This window comes from Dreissena polymorpha, chromosome 3 (genome assembly GCF_020536995.1).
Source record: "Dreissena polymorpha isolate Duluth1 chromosome 3, UMN_Dpol_1.0, whole genome shotgun sequence".
Lineage (NCBI taxonomy): Eukaryota > Metazoa > Mollusca > Bivalvia > Myida > Dreissenidae > Dreissena > Dreissena polymorpha.
In genome coordinates this window covers 126,766,052-126,784,977 of record NC_068357.1, presented here as the reverse complement: position 1 = coordinate 126,784,977, position 18,926 = coordinate 126,766,052, and the positions used below count along the sequence as shown (strand labels likewise).

General features: G+C 33.7%; 1 protein-coding gene across 1 annotated transcript in view; it reads right to left on the bottom strand.

The window, feature by feature from the left end:
- Positions 1–17,310, bottom strand: part of LOC127871357 (uncharacterized) — a 54,960-nt gene extending 37,650 nt beyond the window's left edge. Inside the window, exons 1-2 of the mRNA XM_052414166.1 lie at positions 17,044–17,310; positions 7,847–8,022 (exon numbers count right to left, since the gene is read on the bottom strand). Coding sequence (XP_052270126.1) covers positions 7,847–8,022; positions 17,044–17,182 — 315 coding nt within the window. The 5' untranslated portion in view covers positions 17,183–17,310. The remainder of the gene's footprint in view (positions 1–7,846; positions 8,023–17,043) is intronic.
- Between the last annotated feature and the right edge of the window lie 1,616 nt (positions 17,311–18,926).

Genomic DNA, 18,926 nt, shown 5'->3' with positions numbered 1-18,926 from the left:
CTTACAATTTAATAGTCTCAGGTACAGAAGTTGAATGGAAATGCCATAATCTGAACTTATTAAGTAAATAATCATGACCGTGTGAAGTAATGGAAAATATTGTTGACTGACATATTAAAATAATATTTTATAATGGTCGACTAATATTAAACAACACGTTTTACAGAATACTGATTTATTAATCCACACATGAATGTGTTATAATTGGCGGTTTTATTTCATATGTTTCAGTTTGATAGTAACAAAGGTTGTTGTTATAAATTGCATCACAAGCTCTATATTTGTGTTTCATTGAATTTTATATTGTTAATTATAATATTATACATTAAAAGGCTCATCATACAGGTCTATATTAAAGGGGCCTTTTCACAGATTTTGGCATGTTTTGAAGTTTGTCATTAAATGCTTTATATTGATAAATAATATTAACATTGGATCTAAAAAGCTCCAGTAAAAAATCAAGAATAAAATTTAAAAAAAGAAAAAAAAGGTAACCCTGACAGCACGACTCGAACCACTGACCTCTAGAGTCCTGCTATGGAGTAAAAAATCTACCACTAAGACCACTCGGCCATCCTAACTGATACAGATGTATTTTATACTTTATATAAGCAATCCTCATAGTTTCACAAAATTCAACGACAACAACAAAACTCTCCAAATTATTAATTTGTTTCGTGTTGCATCGCTTTATAATTTTCAAGTTTTTAAATCGTCAAAAGATGCATATAATGGATATTTGAGAGCATGGGAAATGTTCAGTATTACTGTTTCCTCACAAATAATCATAACTAAAACGAAAAATTGTGAATCTGAAACAACTTTTCCAATTTTGTCAAATTACCCAAACGTGAAAAGGCCCCTTTAAATAAGGAATACATGAGACAATTTCTTCAAATATAATTGACATTAAATGACTCAAAATATTGTCACTGTATTTTACTTGATGTTTTTAAGCACGATACTCAAGCAGGCCTTCAAACTGGTATCTTTACCTCCAGTTAACCCTATACCACGTAGATACGTATTTTGACGCATTTGAAGTCCTATGGAAAGTTATATTTAATAAACGACCTATCTTACTATATCTTAAGTTTTAAAGGTTTCAGTTCCAACCCTTAGATACTAATGAGCAGCAAACAGCATAAAACCTGAACAGACTGCGAGTTACTCCAGGCTGTTCTGGTTTTATGCTGTTTGCAAATACAAATGTAGCCATTTTCACTTTGCTTCTGAGTTGGAAAGGGTTAAGGCATTATATTCACTTTCATCACTATTTTATGATTATTACTTGTTTAAAACAGCACTCCACATCGGTGGATTTGATAAAAATGCAGATAAAAAGGACCCATGTTGTGGATTTATCACAGACTGGATAAATATTCTCATTTTTTATGTTGTAAAATACTTGTTTGTCACACATTCAAACTTAAATGTGTGATACATCTCAAGCGTTTTCAGATTTCCAAATTTGCTATTTCATCTTTTGAAAATCTGCCAGTCATGATTGTTCTCATATAAATGTCACAATACAAAGTCCTATTGTTTGTATTGGCAATATAAATGTTCTATAAGATTCTTTGTTCTTCTTGAAGTGACTTGTTAACAGTGAAGTGAGATCAGGGATTTTATTTCGTTTAGACCATACATTGTAAATGATGCAGTACAGTTAATGTTCTAAAAGAACTAATTTAGAATATTCTTGAAATTAAACAAAAATACAAACTAAAATTATTGGCATGAAAATCATAACATAACCTGTAAAGACAGCCAACATGTTAAAAATATTAAATAAAATTGTTGCAGATAAATTTTGAAAAACAAACAAACAAAATAAATAGTATGATGACGGCTAGAAAAAAATAAATAAACTTTAATTTTTTTTTGTTCACAGCACGTAACTTAAAAAAATCTTTGGCTTGAATAAACTCACATCATGTTATTTAACTTATTGTTACTATAATATTAATGTACAATTCATGTTCTGAACCAAATTACTCAGTTTTCAATGGTCTAATAGGAAAACCCTACTAAAACAAATATTTCCATTCTGGGAAATGGGTCTGCTGAGCCTGTGCAGTCAACACAAAAAAGTTTAAACACAAAATTCCATAAAAACCCAAAGAGTCGTCCCTGAGAAGCCTATGCGGATTGCAACGGCAAATCTGGGATGACACTTTACGCATACATGCCATAATTTTTCAGACCAATTCCGGGACATTGAGTTAAATTGTCCGGGACTTTTGCCGATTTTCCGGGACATGTATAAAATGTAGCGATATTTATAGACATATGCATTTTTGGTACGTTTTTTTGTTGTTTCGCATCGTTAATAGCAAAAGTTCGAAAGCCTATCCGAAATACACTTGATCTATTAACGTCAAATTAAACATTTCTACTTCCGTTACTAGATACAAGCCACGTGTTTTCAGTGTAAGCGTTCTAAACATAGATGGTGACGTCACACACACATTCGAGGTGCAGTTATTTGCTTAAGATAAGGTACATGTTTTTATGGATTTTGTAAATTCCGGGACATTTGACAGATTTCCGGGACAGCGGGACAAGTTCTTCATTTCCGGGACTGTCCCGGACAATCCGGGACGTATGGCATGCATGCTTTACGCAAATGCATTAACCCTTTGCATGCTGGGAAATTTGTCTTCTGCTAAAATGTTGTCTGCTGAATTTCTAAAATAAGCATTTTCTTCGATTTTTTTCAAAGAATACTATCAGAATAGCAAACAATTTGGATCCTGATGAGACGCCACGTTCTGTGGCGTCTCATCTGGATCCAAACTGTTTGCACAGGCCTTCAAAATTCGGTTCCCGCACTGAAAGAGTTAAGCCCAATTTTGCCAGAGCGAAGCTGATACAAATTAATGGGGCGTGTAATCATGTAACAATAAAGACCACAGTATCGGCACAGCAGCTATACATCCCAATGACGTCAGACCTGACTGTTTTGGCCATATAAAGCTTTATTGAGGACCACTTCAGAATGTCGGCATCCGTTTGTGATATCTCGTTACGATATGTGAACAATGGGACCAAACACCAATAAGCTGCTTGCTTCAATGATAGGGTTATTGAAATAGGGTGTCGCCTCATGATTTACACAATTCGGAATATTTGTAAAGAATAAATAATGATTAATCATTAAAATTAAGAATGTGAAGAAGGAATGAATATTTCTGTTCTGATTTGTTTATCTTATTCTTTAAAAACAAAATTGCTTTTGATTGAATGGCTTAAAATAGTAAATTTTATGTACAAAATATTATTATAAGATACAGAGAATCCTAATTGTTGAAAAGTATAATTTCATGATTTCCGCTTTGCTAATGGTTTACAAATAGTGAAAACCTGAGGCTAACTTCCTGTACAACTTCCTAACAATGGCAGATGCTTGTGTTTACAAAATTCCTAAACACTTATATCCTAAATAATGGCACAGTGTTTAATTGGATTATTACTAATTACCAATTTGCAAGGTAGTACTATTTTTAACTACTATAATATCAGGTTTGTTTAATATAATTAGCATGTAAAGCAATATAGTTGCTTCTCAGAATCAGAAATAAATTTTATGTGGCTGCAATTTTACTTAAACTGATTTTCCAATAGTCTGTACTTTTTGCCCGACTTATGAAGTGCACATACACAAAATGTCACATTTTTAAACCATTTTTATACTCCCCAACATATGAGCTGATAGACGTATGACTGAGTTTTTACGGTAATACATGTTCTTAAATTATCATCCAAGAGGCTTATCTTGGATGACACTTTCCGCCTCGAGAGGATTTTTGTTAACAAAAGACTTCTTAAAACAAAAATTCAATTAAAGTGGAAGTGTCATAGGCTAGACTGGAACAATATTTAATGTACATGCATTAAGACTGGTTTTCTCAGATCGGGGCTCATATGTATTAGATTCATAAATTTTGATCACAAGATTTGTTAAATCAAGCGAGGAATATACTGCTTGTTTATCTAAAGGTCTACAAAGCGTGTTAATCTAATCCGCATGAAAAACATGCCCAACTACTTGAACTGTGACTGGTTGTAATAATAAATGACAGAAAGGAGAAACATGATTCTTTTATGTGTTCTAATTTTGTTTGCTTGAACCCATGGTCCACTCAACATCTATGGGAAATCGTTAGCATTGAAATCAATGTTGTTTTTGGTGACCCCATATGGTACAGTTTCTACAACAATAACAACAAAACATTACTGTATTTAACCCTTTCAGTGCGGGAACCAAATTTTGAAGGCCTTAGCAAACAGTTTGGATCCAGATGAGACGCCACAGAACGTGGCGTCTCATCAGGATCCAAACTGTTTGCTATTCTGATAGTATTCTTTGAAAAAAATCGAAGAAATGGCTAATTTTAGAAATTCACCAGACGACATTTTAGCAGATGACAAATTTCCCAGCATGCAAAGGGTTAAACAAAATAAAAAAGCAGAAAGTGATGTTCCTGATGATTGTGAGGGGGTTGCACAGGCTGATCTGGAAGAACAGTCTTTTACCAACATGCATTAAGTCCTGTTTTCCCAAACCAGCTCATATTAATATGAAGATAATGCTTTCAATGACTATTTGTAAATGAATTTTAGAACCACTTAAAATAAGTTAAATTTAAAAAAACATTACTAGTTCAATGTAAAAAAAAACATGTGGCAATTGTCTTTAATCTATATGCAATTTCAGAACAAAAACTGAATACAACTATGCTCAAAGATAATGTCTATGTCTATTATAAAATTCCAGATTTAATATGATCATATGCCAAGAGTATTGACAGGTCAGACAATGTCTGTTTGATTTGAAACACATGTACTTTTTCTTCATGTTTTGTGTAGTGGTTGAATATGGTATAGAATGTAATGCCACATACATCATGCAGCCATGATCCGCGTTATGCAATTGTGACATGTAACTTTTTTTAAAGATAAGCCTTTTTTGAAACCACACTCACCTATTTTCAAACTTATAAGGACATATTCAAATATCTTCTACACCAAAGCTGGTAGCTGCAGTATGTTACTTTAACTTCTATAGTTAAGGTACATAATACACTACCGATATAAATCACCTGAGAATAAACAATTATTTTGTAATGATGCAAATGCTGAAAATTGATTACTGGTACAAAGTGTCGATGACACTTTTTTCAATAGAAGGATAAAGAAGAGAATGGAAGTGTATTAGGAAAACATGCACGTGAAAACAACAAAATTTTAAGTGGTTCTTTTGCTTCACTTTTACATAAAAAAAACCCACATGTTTCCTAAACTTTACTACAGGTACTTATCACACTTGACCAGATAAGTATTTTGGACTGGTCCCTTCTTGATGGACAATTCAGACTGCTCAATACATCTCATCAAGTTGAAGACCACAAGTTTTAAACCACTATTTAATCCCCATGCAACCATTAACTACATTCAAAATATCCTTAAGCTTTCTCAAGTTTTTGGATCTGCAGGTGATCGGCATTACAGTTGAAGTAATGACCTTCAAAGAAACAAACTTAAAACACAATTTCATACCAAGGACAACTTTAATCTATTTTGCCGTTTGCACATTGGTTGTAAGAAGTGTTTTCTTTAAAATGCGAGAATCAAGCATGACATTATTGTATCTTAACACTTAACACTTTCCCACTCAGAAGCAAAGTGAATGTGCTATGTGCAAGCAGCATGAAACCAGAAAATCCTGCGAGTAACTCGCAGTCTGTTCAGGTTTTATGCTGTTTGCTGCTCATCAGTATCTAAGGGTTGAAATGAAGCCTTTAAAACTTGAATTTAGGAAGAAAGACCTTTAATTAAATTAAACTTTCTAAGGGACTACAAATGCGTCAAAATATGTTTCTAGGTGGTACTCGCAGACAACAAACAGCACAAAACCTGAACAGACTGTGAGTTACTCGCAGGCTGTTCTGGTTTTATGCTGTTTGCACATAGCAATTTTTACTTTGCTTCTTAGTGGAAAAGGGTTATTTCTGCAAAAACCTTAAATAAGCAACCCTTTTTTGGTTTTTCACTTGTAAATAAAATAAGTTTATCTAAAACTCCTATGGCTCCATACACTGAGGACCAAAACTTAAAAAATTTGTTTACAGAAAAACAAATAAAAAATTTCTTGACCGATTCATAAAATTGTTAATGGACAATAAGTCAATATTGATATATTTAACAACGTTCAATTGCGAAAACAAGTTTAAACATTGTAATAACATAGAGTCACATTGAGGTAGCTGACAAACATGAGAAAAAAAACTTTTTCATCTGACTATAAAATCGAGTGATATTATGGTCTATTATGTTCTAAAAAATACTTTATAGAGAACAAAGTACATGTACAAATATGTCCTACTTGTAACTTCTCAAAAACATTCATAAAGTAAATATTTGCCAAGAGTTAAATTTCAAATGATGAATAATACTTGTATTGTACTTGTGTTTTACCACAATAGTTGTAAGGTTGAAATTTAACTTGTCATGTGTTGATTTAAACATGAAGAAGCAAATATGAGAGTCAGAAGACTTGCCAGCACAAAAAATATGGAAATATACTTCAACAAATGGTCGATCCATGAAGCCATAAGTCACTATTTGATATCTTTTCACATTATAATGTTTAAAACTTTAAATGAAAGAAAGGGACTGTTAGTAATGATTAACATATAACACAAATATATAAATGGAAAGGCAGTCCTGTATAAATATAGAGTGAATTCGAGCCAGCTCATACAAAAATGGGTCTTATGCCAAATATGGCTACCCTGTCCACTATAGATCACGCAAGGTTTCACAGTCTCATTTGTAGACAGCATAGCTCCTGATCAATTTGTGAAAATGCATGGGAGGTCTGGAGCTTAGAATGGTGGTCAGACATGGCATAAGACCCATTTCTGCATGATTGGCATTCGTACCATTTCTGCATGATTGGCATTAGTACCATTTCTGCATGATTGGCATTAGTACCATTTCTGCATGATTGGCATTCGTACCATTTTTGCAGGATTGGCATTAGTACCATTTCTGCACGATTGGCATTAGTACCATTTCTGCATGATTGGCATTCGTACCATTTCTGCATGATTGGCATTAGTACCATTTCTGCATGATTGGCATTAGTACCATTTCTGCATGATTGGCATTAGTACCATTTCTGCATGATTGGCATTAGTACCATTTCTGCACGATTGGCATTAGTACCATTTCTGCATGATTGGCATTCGTACCATTTTTGCAGGATTGGCATTAGTACTATTTCTGCATGATTGACATAAGTACTATTTCTGCATGATTGGCATTAGTACTATTTCTGCATGATTGGCATTAGTACTATTTCTGCATGATTGGCATTAGTACCATTTTTGCAGGATTGGCATTAGTACTATTTCTGCATGATTGGCATTAGTACTATTTCTGCATGATTGGCATAAGTACCATTTCTGCATGATTGGCATTAGTACCATTTCTGCACGATTGGCATTAGTACCATTTCTGCATGATTGGCATTCGTACCATTTTTGCAGGATTGGCATTAGTACTATTTCTGCATGATTGGCATAAGTACCATTTCTGCATGATTGGCATTAGTACCATTTCTGCATGATTGGTATATTACCATTTCTGCATGATTGGCATAAGACCCATTTTTGCATGATTTGGCTCAAATTTATTTCATTGTTTTACAATCCTGCATTGCTCTCAGTGCTTGCCATTTTATTATATTTCTCATGTCAAGGAAATGCAATATGAGGTAAAATGAATACAGAAATGTAATATTTGACATACACGTCTGCTGCCTCTATCTAACGCATACCTTGCATGGAAGACAGACAAGAGCTCCAAAGTAGAAGCCACTGGCGCGTTCACCGCACACAACGCAGAGTTTCAGCTCTCCAAGAGGGTCCATCATACCAGGGTATGGCATCGTCATGTCGCCCATTTTGTCAGTGGGATAGTCCACATCGTCATTGGGGAATAACAGGCCCATGCCTGGAAAGGAGCATGCAGTTATTTTTTAAAAGCAAAAGTGTTGTCTCTTAATAGCCTGTGCAGACTACACAGGCTAATCTGGGATGACAATTTACGCACATTCAAGAACAAGGCTCATTGTATTTCAGTAATAACTGCAGAAGTCAGATAACCTACCCACCCATTTACGGGCAGGCTATTTCCGACCAACATTTACCAGTATTTAAACCCTTTACCACTTAGATATGTATTTTTACGAATGTGTAGCCCTTTAAATTTCATTTCTTACCTTTCTTATTAGATTCAAGTTTTAAAGGCTTTAATTCCAACCCTTAGATACTGATGAGCAGCAAACTGCATAAAACCTGAACAGACTGCCAGTTACTCGAAGGCTGTTCTGGTTTTATGCTGTTTGCACATAGCCATTTTCACTTTGCTTCTGAGAGACAAAGGGTTAAGTAAAGATATGCCTGTAACTATGTTGAATCATAGGCATGGTGAGATTTGGCCCTAGAAATTAAATTTCATGACCAATCATAACACAAAATGTGTGTGTCTGGTGTGGGATTCAAAGATATGAACCACATATTGTCAGAGTCAATTGCGGTACCAATTAAGCTAGCAGGGTGTGGCCTGGTAACTGAACATTGATTTTTTCACAGGTTGGGTCTTAGAATAAGTGATTATATAAGGCTCCCTCTGGGAAAACTGAACATAATGCATGTCCAAAGAGTGTTGCCCAGATCAGCCTGTGCAGTCTGCACAGGCTTATCAGGGCTTATACTATCCATTTTCATGGAATCGTTTTCAGGAAGTTTCTTCTAATCAAAAATCCAGTTAAGGCAGTAAGGCAGTAAGTGTCATCCCTGATTAGCCTGTGTTGACACTTAATGCACATGCATTATAAGCACCGTTTTCGCAGAAGGCAGCTTGTATGTCATATATAATGAATCCCTTCAACTTCTTTTGTTATTGTCCCCACAATTAAAAGTGAGAGACGGATGGACAATGCTCCTGGACTTCCCTTGACAAAACAAAAAGCAACAAAAACACAATTTAGGGGGTTAACATATAATTTAAAATCTTAAAATAAAAATGAGTACCTGTCAAAAGCAAATGTATCATATTTACATGAGTATTCATGAAACTTAACTTGAGGACAAATTATTAATTTTGCTGAATGCTAACTACCAAAAAAAAGTATATTAAGACACAGACCCCATTCATAACATATAAGCAGTTTAATTCTACAGCACCTGACAAAAACATATTATATGATTAACAAAACTTATGCAGTATTGACGAAAGAAACAAAAGGAATTATGTCAAGCCATGAGATATTTGAACCATGAAAAGCAATCTTAAAGCATGCAGTCGGAGTACAATAGATTTACAAGATTTCATGTCAACAGTAAATGACAAAATGGCTGATAAGCATATGGGCTTGAGGCCAGGACAAAATCAGTTGGAAGTGATTCAACAAAACTATTCATAGCACCAGTACATTATATCAAGCTAAACAATATGTTCCAAAATTTTGATCTGTAACAAATGCATGATAAAGTCAAACATGTAATGATATAACAGGAACTTTAAGTATATCACACTTTTAATTAATGACTGCATAAATAGTATAAACCAATTTTAAAATATGCATGCAGTTTTAATTTACCAGTACAGGTGCAAAAAATATTATGAAATTTTAGTAAATTAAGAATTTGTTTTGAAACATGTTCTTAACCCTTTACCGCTAAGATACGTGCTTTGACGGGTTTGTAGTCCCTTAGAAAGTTGTTACTGGTGGAGTTACTCTTACGTTTTAATTGCAGTGTCGAAGCTGACAGTATGTAATTTATGCATGAATTAACAAAATGTTACAAAAAACCTTCTAAATGACAAACCACTACAAGCAGATGGTGTCATCCCTGCAGATAGCCTGTGTGAAGCACATTCAATAAGCCCAGTTTTTAGAGAGGAAGTCTCATATAAATTTCCATCTTGGAACAGAGTTAAGTCTGCCTGAGAGGGTAACATTGCACACAGGCATTGTCCTGGTATAACTTTATGAGCCGTGCTCTGTGAAAAGGGGGTTTAATACATGTGAGTAAAGTGCCACTTTCCGCTTGAATAATATTTTTCGTTTCAAGCATGTCGCTTCTTAGCAAAAATCCAGGTTTTGTGGAAAGTGTTGTCCCTGATTAGCCTGTGCGGTCTGCACAGGCTAATCTGGGATGACACTTTAAGCAGAAAACTAGAAAGTTTTATTTAAAGAGTCCCTTTGCAAGTGTTAAGCTCCTTTGTTCTTTAAAGGTCAGGTCAGGTCATATTGCTCAATGTTTGATGTGAGGCAATCCATTACACAAAAGAATGCCTTCTCTTAACTAAAAACCTGTATGGCCATATACAGTCCTTAAATAAATATTAACACTAGTAGCTAAAAGTATTGAATTACAAAATATACAATTTTAGCTGTCAATAAGTGTATTCAATTTCATCTCTTGTACTTATTGCTTCAAATCTATGTGATCTTTCTTGAGGAAAATACGCATTAATTTTGCCTTTGAACTCAATAATGCTCTATGCAACCTTTCATATTGTACAAAGAACAATTAAGAGTGGATGCAAGACTGTTTTACATTCTCCACATTTTTATACGAAATACAATAGTTTTTAACTCATCCCTTTCAATTTAAAAGGATACGTCAACTATTTTATTAACAAGAAAACAATCTGTTGCTTTAGATTAACAATTCAAGATAAACAATATCATAGCATAAGATATGATATTTGATCAGATTCGTCTTTTGTTCAACACATTTGGACCAGTGGTTAATGGGATATTAATCCATTTAAAGGATTTTTTCCTGGTTTCAAGTTTCTTCTTCTGTCAAAATAACTTTTAAACAAAAGCCGTCAATGTACGCATGTCAATAAAGCCGTCAATGTACGCATGTCAATAAAGCCGTCAATGTACGCATGTCAATAAAGCCGTCAATGTACGCATGTCAATTTGATTTTCAAAAAAACTCATCATGAATGAAATAGTTGCATTTTTTACTGTGACTTGTTTACCAATTGACCGGCAGTTTTATTCCTGCTAATATCAATTATACAGGCAAAAAAAACCTCAAAATTATTGTTGATCCTTACTTTATTTTCAAACCTTATTTATAAAAGTTTTGTTACTGTTTTCATTTGGTTCATATAACACAGTTCTGTGTTTATTATACGAAAGTTGAAAATAACTTTTTTCTGCAAATATTTGCAAATAATATATCAATGAAGAATATAAAACACACAATACAACACCAAAATCAAACACCGTCAGTGGAAAATTGTGAAAGGCATGATGTCATTGATGACATAAAAGAATTTAACAAGTTCAAGGCTGCATCCAATGAGTTATGGAATGAAATATTGGAAACACATTCAATGACAGATGAAGTGATTATAATTGAACGATTAGAACATAAAATATGTATCTCGATATCATTTAGAGTTAACCCTTTGCATGCTGGGAAATTTGTCGTCTGCTAAAATGTCGTCTGCAGAATTTCTAAAATTAGCATTTTCTTCGATTTTTTTCAAAGAATACTATCAGAACAGCAAACAGTTTGGATCCAGATGAGACGCCACGTTCTGTGGCGTCTCATCTGGATCCAAACTGTTTGCAAAGGCCTTTTAAATTCGGTTCCCGCACTGAAAGGGTTAAATAAACAGTAGTCTTACAATAAACTTTATGGAAAGAAAAATTTTCCCTTTTCATTAACACTCCAACACTTATGTTTTGCTATTTGATATATTGTTATTTAATTCACAGAAGAATTCACTATTCTATCCATTCGATGAATATATTAATTATTAAAATTAAAAAAATAAGTGTTAAATTCTCAAATATCATAGACATTATTTAAATAGTTCATTAATGGTATTAATTGGGTTTTTTATTTTAAATAGTAACAATTGTCAAGGTAGTATTACTTATGTTGCAATGCAGTATTTAGCAGCTGTGATATTATAAGTTACATACCAAATGTGCAATTTGTTCCTCTCTTGAACATCATAAGTAATCAGCCATATAACATCAAGTTTTATTATTATTGGAGATATTGCAGTATGAAGGCTTTTTGAAAAGATATTTCATGATGACATATGTTTTTGATTTATGGACTGCAATAATAAAACATGAAATGCATTGACAGCTACACCTACACACAATTGCAGTAAAGCAAAACACACTTGTTGGTTAAGAGAGCCTGTTAGAGTCATGTTTATAGCTCTGTATAGGCCATGATTTATATGAAATTGAAGGCAAATGGCTGCACATTAAGTGCCCAACACTTAACATAGGTGTAAAGGGTTACAACCTTTTATGAAAATAAAATCATAATTTTTTTAATTTGAACAACAGCATTCTATGGTTATGTCAAAATCAATATTTTAAAATGTACGTATAAATAGTTTTCAATTTATAATTCAATAGCATTGATAAAAACACATTTGCAAAATGTATAAATCATCCTTATAAAAGGCTTACAGAATGCGCTGGCAGTAAATATAATATTTTAATTTTAGCGAAGCTTATTCAAACCTTAATTATTATGTAAAGCCATTTAATAGAACATTTAAGAACACCATTATGATGTTGTATTGATACCCTGGATTATCAGATGTCATAAATCATTTAATGTCTTTTTATTGTAGGTGGGACACCATTAATTTATTTCAATAATCTGCTTTAAGTCCAAAAAACTTATCAATTACTTAATACTGATTGAATTATTAAACCAACCCTGATGTAATCATGACCCTAGAAATCTTATTTTTAGAAAAATACAGCAGTAAAGAAGAGTTTTCCAAGTGAGCCTTGCATTAGAAAAACAAGCGCTTAATGCATGTGCGTATCATTTCATCCCAGATAAGCCTGTGCAGCACACACATTAAGCACTATTTGCAGCACACACATTAAGCACTATTTGCAGCACACACATTAAGCACTATTTGCAGCACACACATTAAGCACTATTTGCAGCACACACATTAAGCACTATTTGCAGCACACACATTAAGCACTATTTGCAGCACACACATTGAGCACTATTTGCAGCACACACATTAAGCACTATTTGCAGCACACACATTAAGCACTATTTGCAGCACACACATTAAGCACTATTTGCAGCACACACATTAAGCACTATTTGCAGCACACACATTAAGCACTATTTGCAGCACACACATTAAGCACTATTTGCAGCACACACATTAAGCACTATTTGCAGCACACACATTAAGCACTATTTGCAGCACACACATTAAGCACTATTTGCAGCACACACATTGAGCACTATTTGCAGCACACACATTAAGCACTATTTGCAGCACACACATTAAGCACTATTTGCAGCACACACATTGAGCACTATTTGCAGCACACACATTGAGCACTATTTGCAGCACACACATTGAGCACTATTTGCAGCACACACATTAAGCACTATTTGCAGCACACACATTGAAGCACTATTTGCAGCACACACATTAAGCACTATTTGCAGCACACACATTGAGCACTATTTGCAGCACACACATTAAGCACTATTTGCAGCACACACATTAAGCACTATTTGCAGCACGCACATTAAGCACTATTTGCAGCACACACATTAAGCACTATTTGCAGCACACATATTAAGCACTATTTGCAGCACACACATTAAGCACTATTTGCAGCACACACATTAAGCACTATTTGCAGCACACACATTAAGCACTATTTGCAGCACACACATTGAGCACTATTTGCAGCACACACATTAAGCACTATTTGCAGCACACACATTAAGCACTATTTGCAGCACACACATTGAGCACTATTTGCAGCACACACATTGAGCACTATTTGCAGCACACACATTGAGCACTATTTGCAGCACACACATTAAGCACTATTTGCAGCACACACATTAAGCACTATTTGCAGCACACACATTAAGCACTATTTGCAGCACACACATTGAGCACTATTTGCAGCACACACATTAAGCACTATTTGCAGCGCACACATTAAGCACTATTTGCAGCACACACATTAAGCACTATTTGCAGCACACACATTGAGCACTATTTGCAGCACACACATTAAGCACTATTTGCAGCACACACATTAAGCACTATTTGCAGCACACACATTAAGCACTATTTGCAGCACACACATTAAGCACTATTTGCAGCACACACATTAAGCACTATTTGCAGCACACACATTAAGCACTATTTGCAGCACACATTAAGCACTATTTGCAGCACACACATTAAGCACTATTTGCAGCACACACATTAAGCACTATTTGCAGCACACACATTAAGCACTATTTGCAGCACACACATTAAGCACTATTTGCAGCACACACATTAAGCACTATTTGCAGCACACACATTAAGCACTATTTGCAGCACACACATTGAGCACTATTTGCAGCACACACATTAAGTACTTTTTGCAGCACACACATTAAGCACTATTTGCAGCACACACATTAAGCACTATTTGCAGCACACACATTAAGCACTATTTGCAGCACACACATTAAGCACTATTTGCAGCACATACATTAAGCACTATTTGCAGCACATACATTAAGCACTATTTGCAGCACACACATTAAGCACTATTTGCAGCACACACATTAAGCACTATTTGCAGCACATACATTAAGCACTATTTTCGCAGAACGCGGCTCATACATTAAAACTGATTTGAATTTTGGGGCATAGCTCATTAAAGATATACTGAAGTCACAATAGAATTAAAAAAAATATATATTTATATATATATATATATATATATATATATATATTATTGACACATGTTCCTAAAATAAAGGACAATAAGAAATTAAAGAGTTTACAAGAAGTTTATCAAAAATGTTTCTTTTAAATAAATAATGGTATAATTGAATGAAAAAAACATTCAGGGATACTGAATAAATATCTTACTTAAACATCCCACACTTCAAAATGTATTGAATCTTAAAATTTGATAAGCTGAACATTGCCACCACAACTTGTATGCCTGTACAACAGAACATTGCCACCACAACTTGTATGCCTGAACAACATAAGGCTGAACATTGCCACCACAGCTTGTATGCCTGTACAACATAAGGCTGAACATTGCCACCACAGCTTGTATGCCTGTACAACATAAGATCAACAGACTAATCTCCATTAAGAAGCTTCAATTCTGTTTTCTTACACAAATTTAATCCTCTTTTGGTAAAATTGTGAGTCACTGCACATGAACACTTTATTGTGTACCTTAACCCTTTCAGTGCGGGAACCGAATTTTGAAGGCCTTTGCAAACAGTTTGGATCCAGATGAGACGCCACAGAACATGGCGTCTCATCAGGATCCAAACTGTTTGCTATTCTGATAATAATCTTTGAAAAAAATCGAAGAAAATGCTAATTTTAGAAATTCAGCAGAAGACATTTTAGCAGACAACAAATTTCCCAGCATTCAAAAGGTGAAGTTCCTTTCCTACTCAGAGGCAAAGTAAAAATGGCTATGTACAAACAGCATAAAACCAAGTAAATTGCAGTCTGTTCAGGTTTTATGCTGCTTGCTGCTCATCAGTATCTAAGGGTTGAAAATGAAGCCTCTAAACCTTGAATCTAGGAAGAAAGGTCTTTAATGAAATTTAACTTTCTAAGGGACTGACTTAAATATGCGTAAAAATACATATCCAATATGTAAAAAGGTTTAATGCCTTAGACAACATTGGTGATCTTAGGGTGGTAAATTAAATAATTGCGTTTTTTTCATAATCAGCAACAATTGTGTATCATGATTTTTTAATTAATACCGATTGAGTTGGGTCATGCCAAAATGGGTATTATGCCTGAGGCAGCCAGTTTAGCTCCAGACCAGTGGGGGGGCAGTCTGGTCAGTGGCTTTGCTGTCAGCTTAAAAGTAATGAAAGGTTTGGTGATCTCGTTAGCTGACAGTTTAGTGTGACCAGACTGCGCAATTGCACAGGCTGGTCTGGGGCTACTCTGGCCGCATATTGCATAAGACCATGTCATTATACGTACATTAATATACCATCACAATTATGATTTGTATAAAAAAATTGTTATTTACAGTTGTATATCAATATGATATAATATGTATATTTTATTTCATTATTGATAAATTATCACACATGCCAGAATTTTTCGGGGACATTCCATAAAAAATGTCGGGACATTTGACCAAAAAGCTGGACACCTATATAAATAATATTAATCTTTTGCCACGCAAATGTCTATTGGCTGTTCAAAATATAATGTTATACTTTATATTTAGGGTAATACTTTTATTTCCCTGTTAACAATTATTAATACATTACGTACTGATTTTATTTGAGCTTAAATAAAGGTTGCAGCAAAATAAATATATGTTGAAATAATTTGTAAATGGTTAAAATTAAGCATGCTTAATACATGTATTTTTTAATTTAACTTTGTTCACCAACATTTTTCAAATCAACATTTGTTGACATTTCTGTCTAAAATGTATGTTTCACTCTAAACAAGTGTCATTATCTTTGATTTATTTGATTTAATTAATTTAAAAAGTTGTAATAAATTATACAATATAACATAATAATTATATTGACATTAAAATATGAAATTAAATTATACCAACTTGTAAAATGTAGGGATGACTTAGAAACAATGCTCTTAATTTAAAATTCAATAAAGGATAAAAAAAAGAAGTGTACACAGTGTATTTATTTTCTTTTAAATCATATAATATTCTATATCATATATACATTGACATGTATCTTTATCGTTCTCTTATAATTTTTAAATAATTTACACAAAATTACTTTTCATTTTATAGAAACTAAAACCACTCTTAATAATTTTAATACATTTTGTTAATAAACTTGTTTATCTTCTGATAAATATTTCCTTTAAAAAATCCCTTTGATTAATATGAAAATAATGGCAAAATCTTCAATACAAAAGAAATGTCCCAACATATTTACTTACCTGGGTAAAATGATGACCCAAATGGTCTCTTTTGAGAGAAGTAGAAATTTGAGATGTAATTTCTCTGCTGAAAGGTTGGCAGGCCCAAAGATTGGGCCCCTGTCCAGAGCGCACTGTGAGTAGGTACCATACAGTCCATTGTCGATAATGTCTATATAAAAATGTACGAAAAAATAAATATTCACTGTCCAGCCAGCAATATTGCTCACACTATCATGGCTGCCGTTTAGGTATATGGATTGGAACTGATCAATATTTTGAAGTGTTCAATACTAGATTTACCTGTGCACATTAAGCCGTTTATACCCAGGCATGAGTTGTCCTGAGATGAAATGTTTACCCTATAAGGCCAGTCTAGAAAGACTACCAACAATGGAGAGGCACTTTACTGAAAGCAACAAAAACAATTTCTATCAGTTATAGTAATATTTGTGTGAAAGAACTGAATTCTTTTCATATAAATTGTAATACAATTAAAGATTAGACTCTTCAATTTGTTTACATGCTAATTATCAATCATACATTATTTTCTATGAGTTGCAATTGAGTGTGGACAATTATTCAAGTGTACAAAACATGTTAAATTAAAATACTTAAGTAAGCTACTTCTTAATATCATAAATATTATTGGTTATGTGTGCTTTAAAATAATCAAAGGCTTAACCCTTAAAGCGCTGGAGCCGAATTTTAAAGGCCTTTGCAAACAGTTTGGATCCAGATGAGACGCCACAGAACGTGGCGTCTCATCTGGATCCAAACTGTTTGCTATTCTGATAGTATTCTTTGAAAAAAAATGAAGAAAATGCTTATTTTAGAAATTCAGCAGACGACATTTTAGCAGAAGACAAATTACCCAGCATGCAAAGGGTTAAAAGAAGAAAAACAAAAACTACTTAAGTTAATTTTCTTTTTAGAAACTTAAAAGAAATATGTGATCAAAACTGGTTTACTTTGATTTTTTAAACTGACTTAAAAAGATCAACACTAACATAGTAATAAGATAACAGTTATATTAAGGCATACATAATAAAAGAAATCATTAGTTTTTGTAATACATATCAATTGGCCTATTTCCAAATCTATGTTTTTATCAGAATTGTAAGTATTTTGTACATTCAAATTAAAAAGCTTTATTTTATAATACAAAGTACAGAAAGTTTTGTTGGATTCATTTTTGTATGTAGTCATTTTAAATGGCTTTGACTAATTTAAACCTATTGTGATTTTTATTGGCCAACTTGTTTAACCCTTTCAGTGCGGGAACCGAATTTTGAAGGCCTTTGCAAACAGTTTGGATTCAGATAAGACACCACAGAACGTGGCGTCTCATCAGGATCTAAACTGTTTGCTATTCTGATATTCTTTGAAAAAAATGAAGAAAATGCTAATTTTAGAAATTCTGCAGACAACATTTTAGCAGACGACAAATTTCCCAGCATGCAAAGGGTTAAGCAATATCTCATGACTGGTGTGTTTGATAATATTTATTCTTTATGAAATGTACATGACTTGGCATAGCACATTTCTATAGTTCATTATATCATTAACATTCCATAATAGTCGATTTATTACTGATTAAGACCTGTTGAAAATAGAAAACCCTACTGATGGTCCTTTGAAACATTTGAAACCAGCTATAAGTAGCCCTTTATTGGACCAAAGCTGATGGAAGAGATTCGTTCATACAGTTTGGGGCTGCCGACCTGGTTAGTGTAGTGCGGGTGCCCAGCCAACGAAACACGCACATAATATCATGACGGGGAATAGACCATCAATCAGAAGTAAGCATAAGGGCATCTGGCCTGAAGTGAAATTTTCTGATTCTAATAATCTACCAAAGATTTTCATCATGTGCAATGGATTATCCTGTGTTATAATTCGAA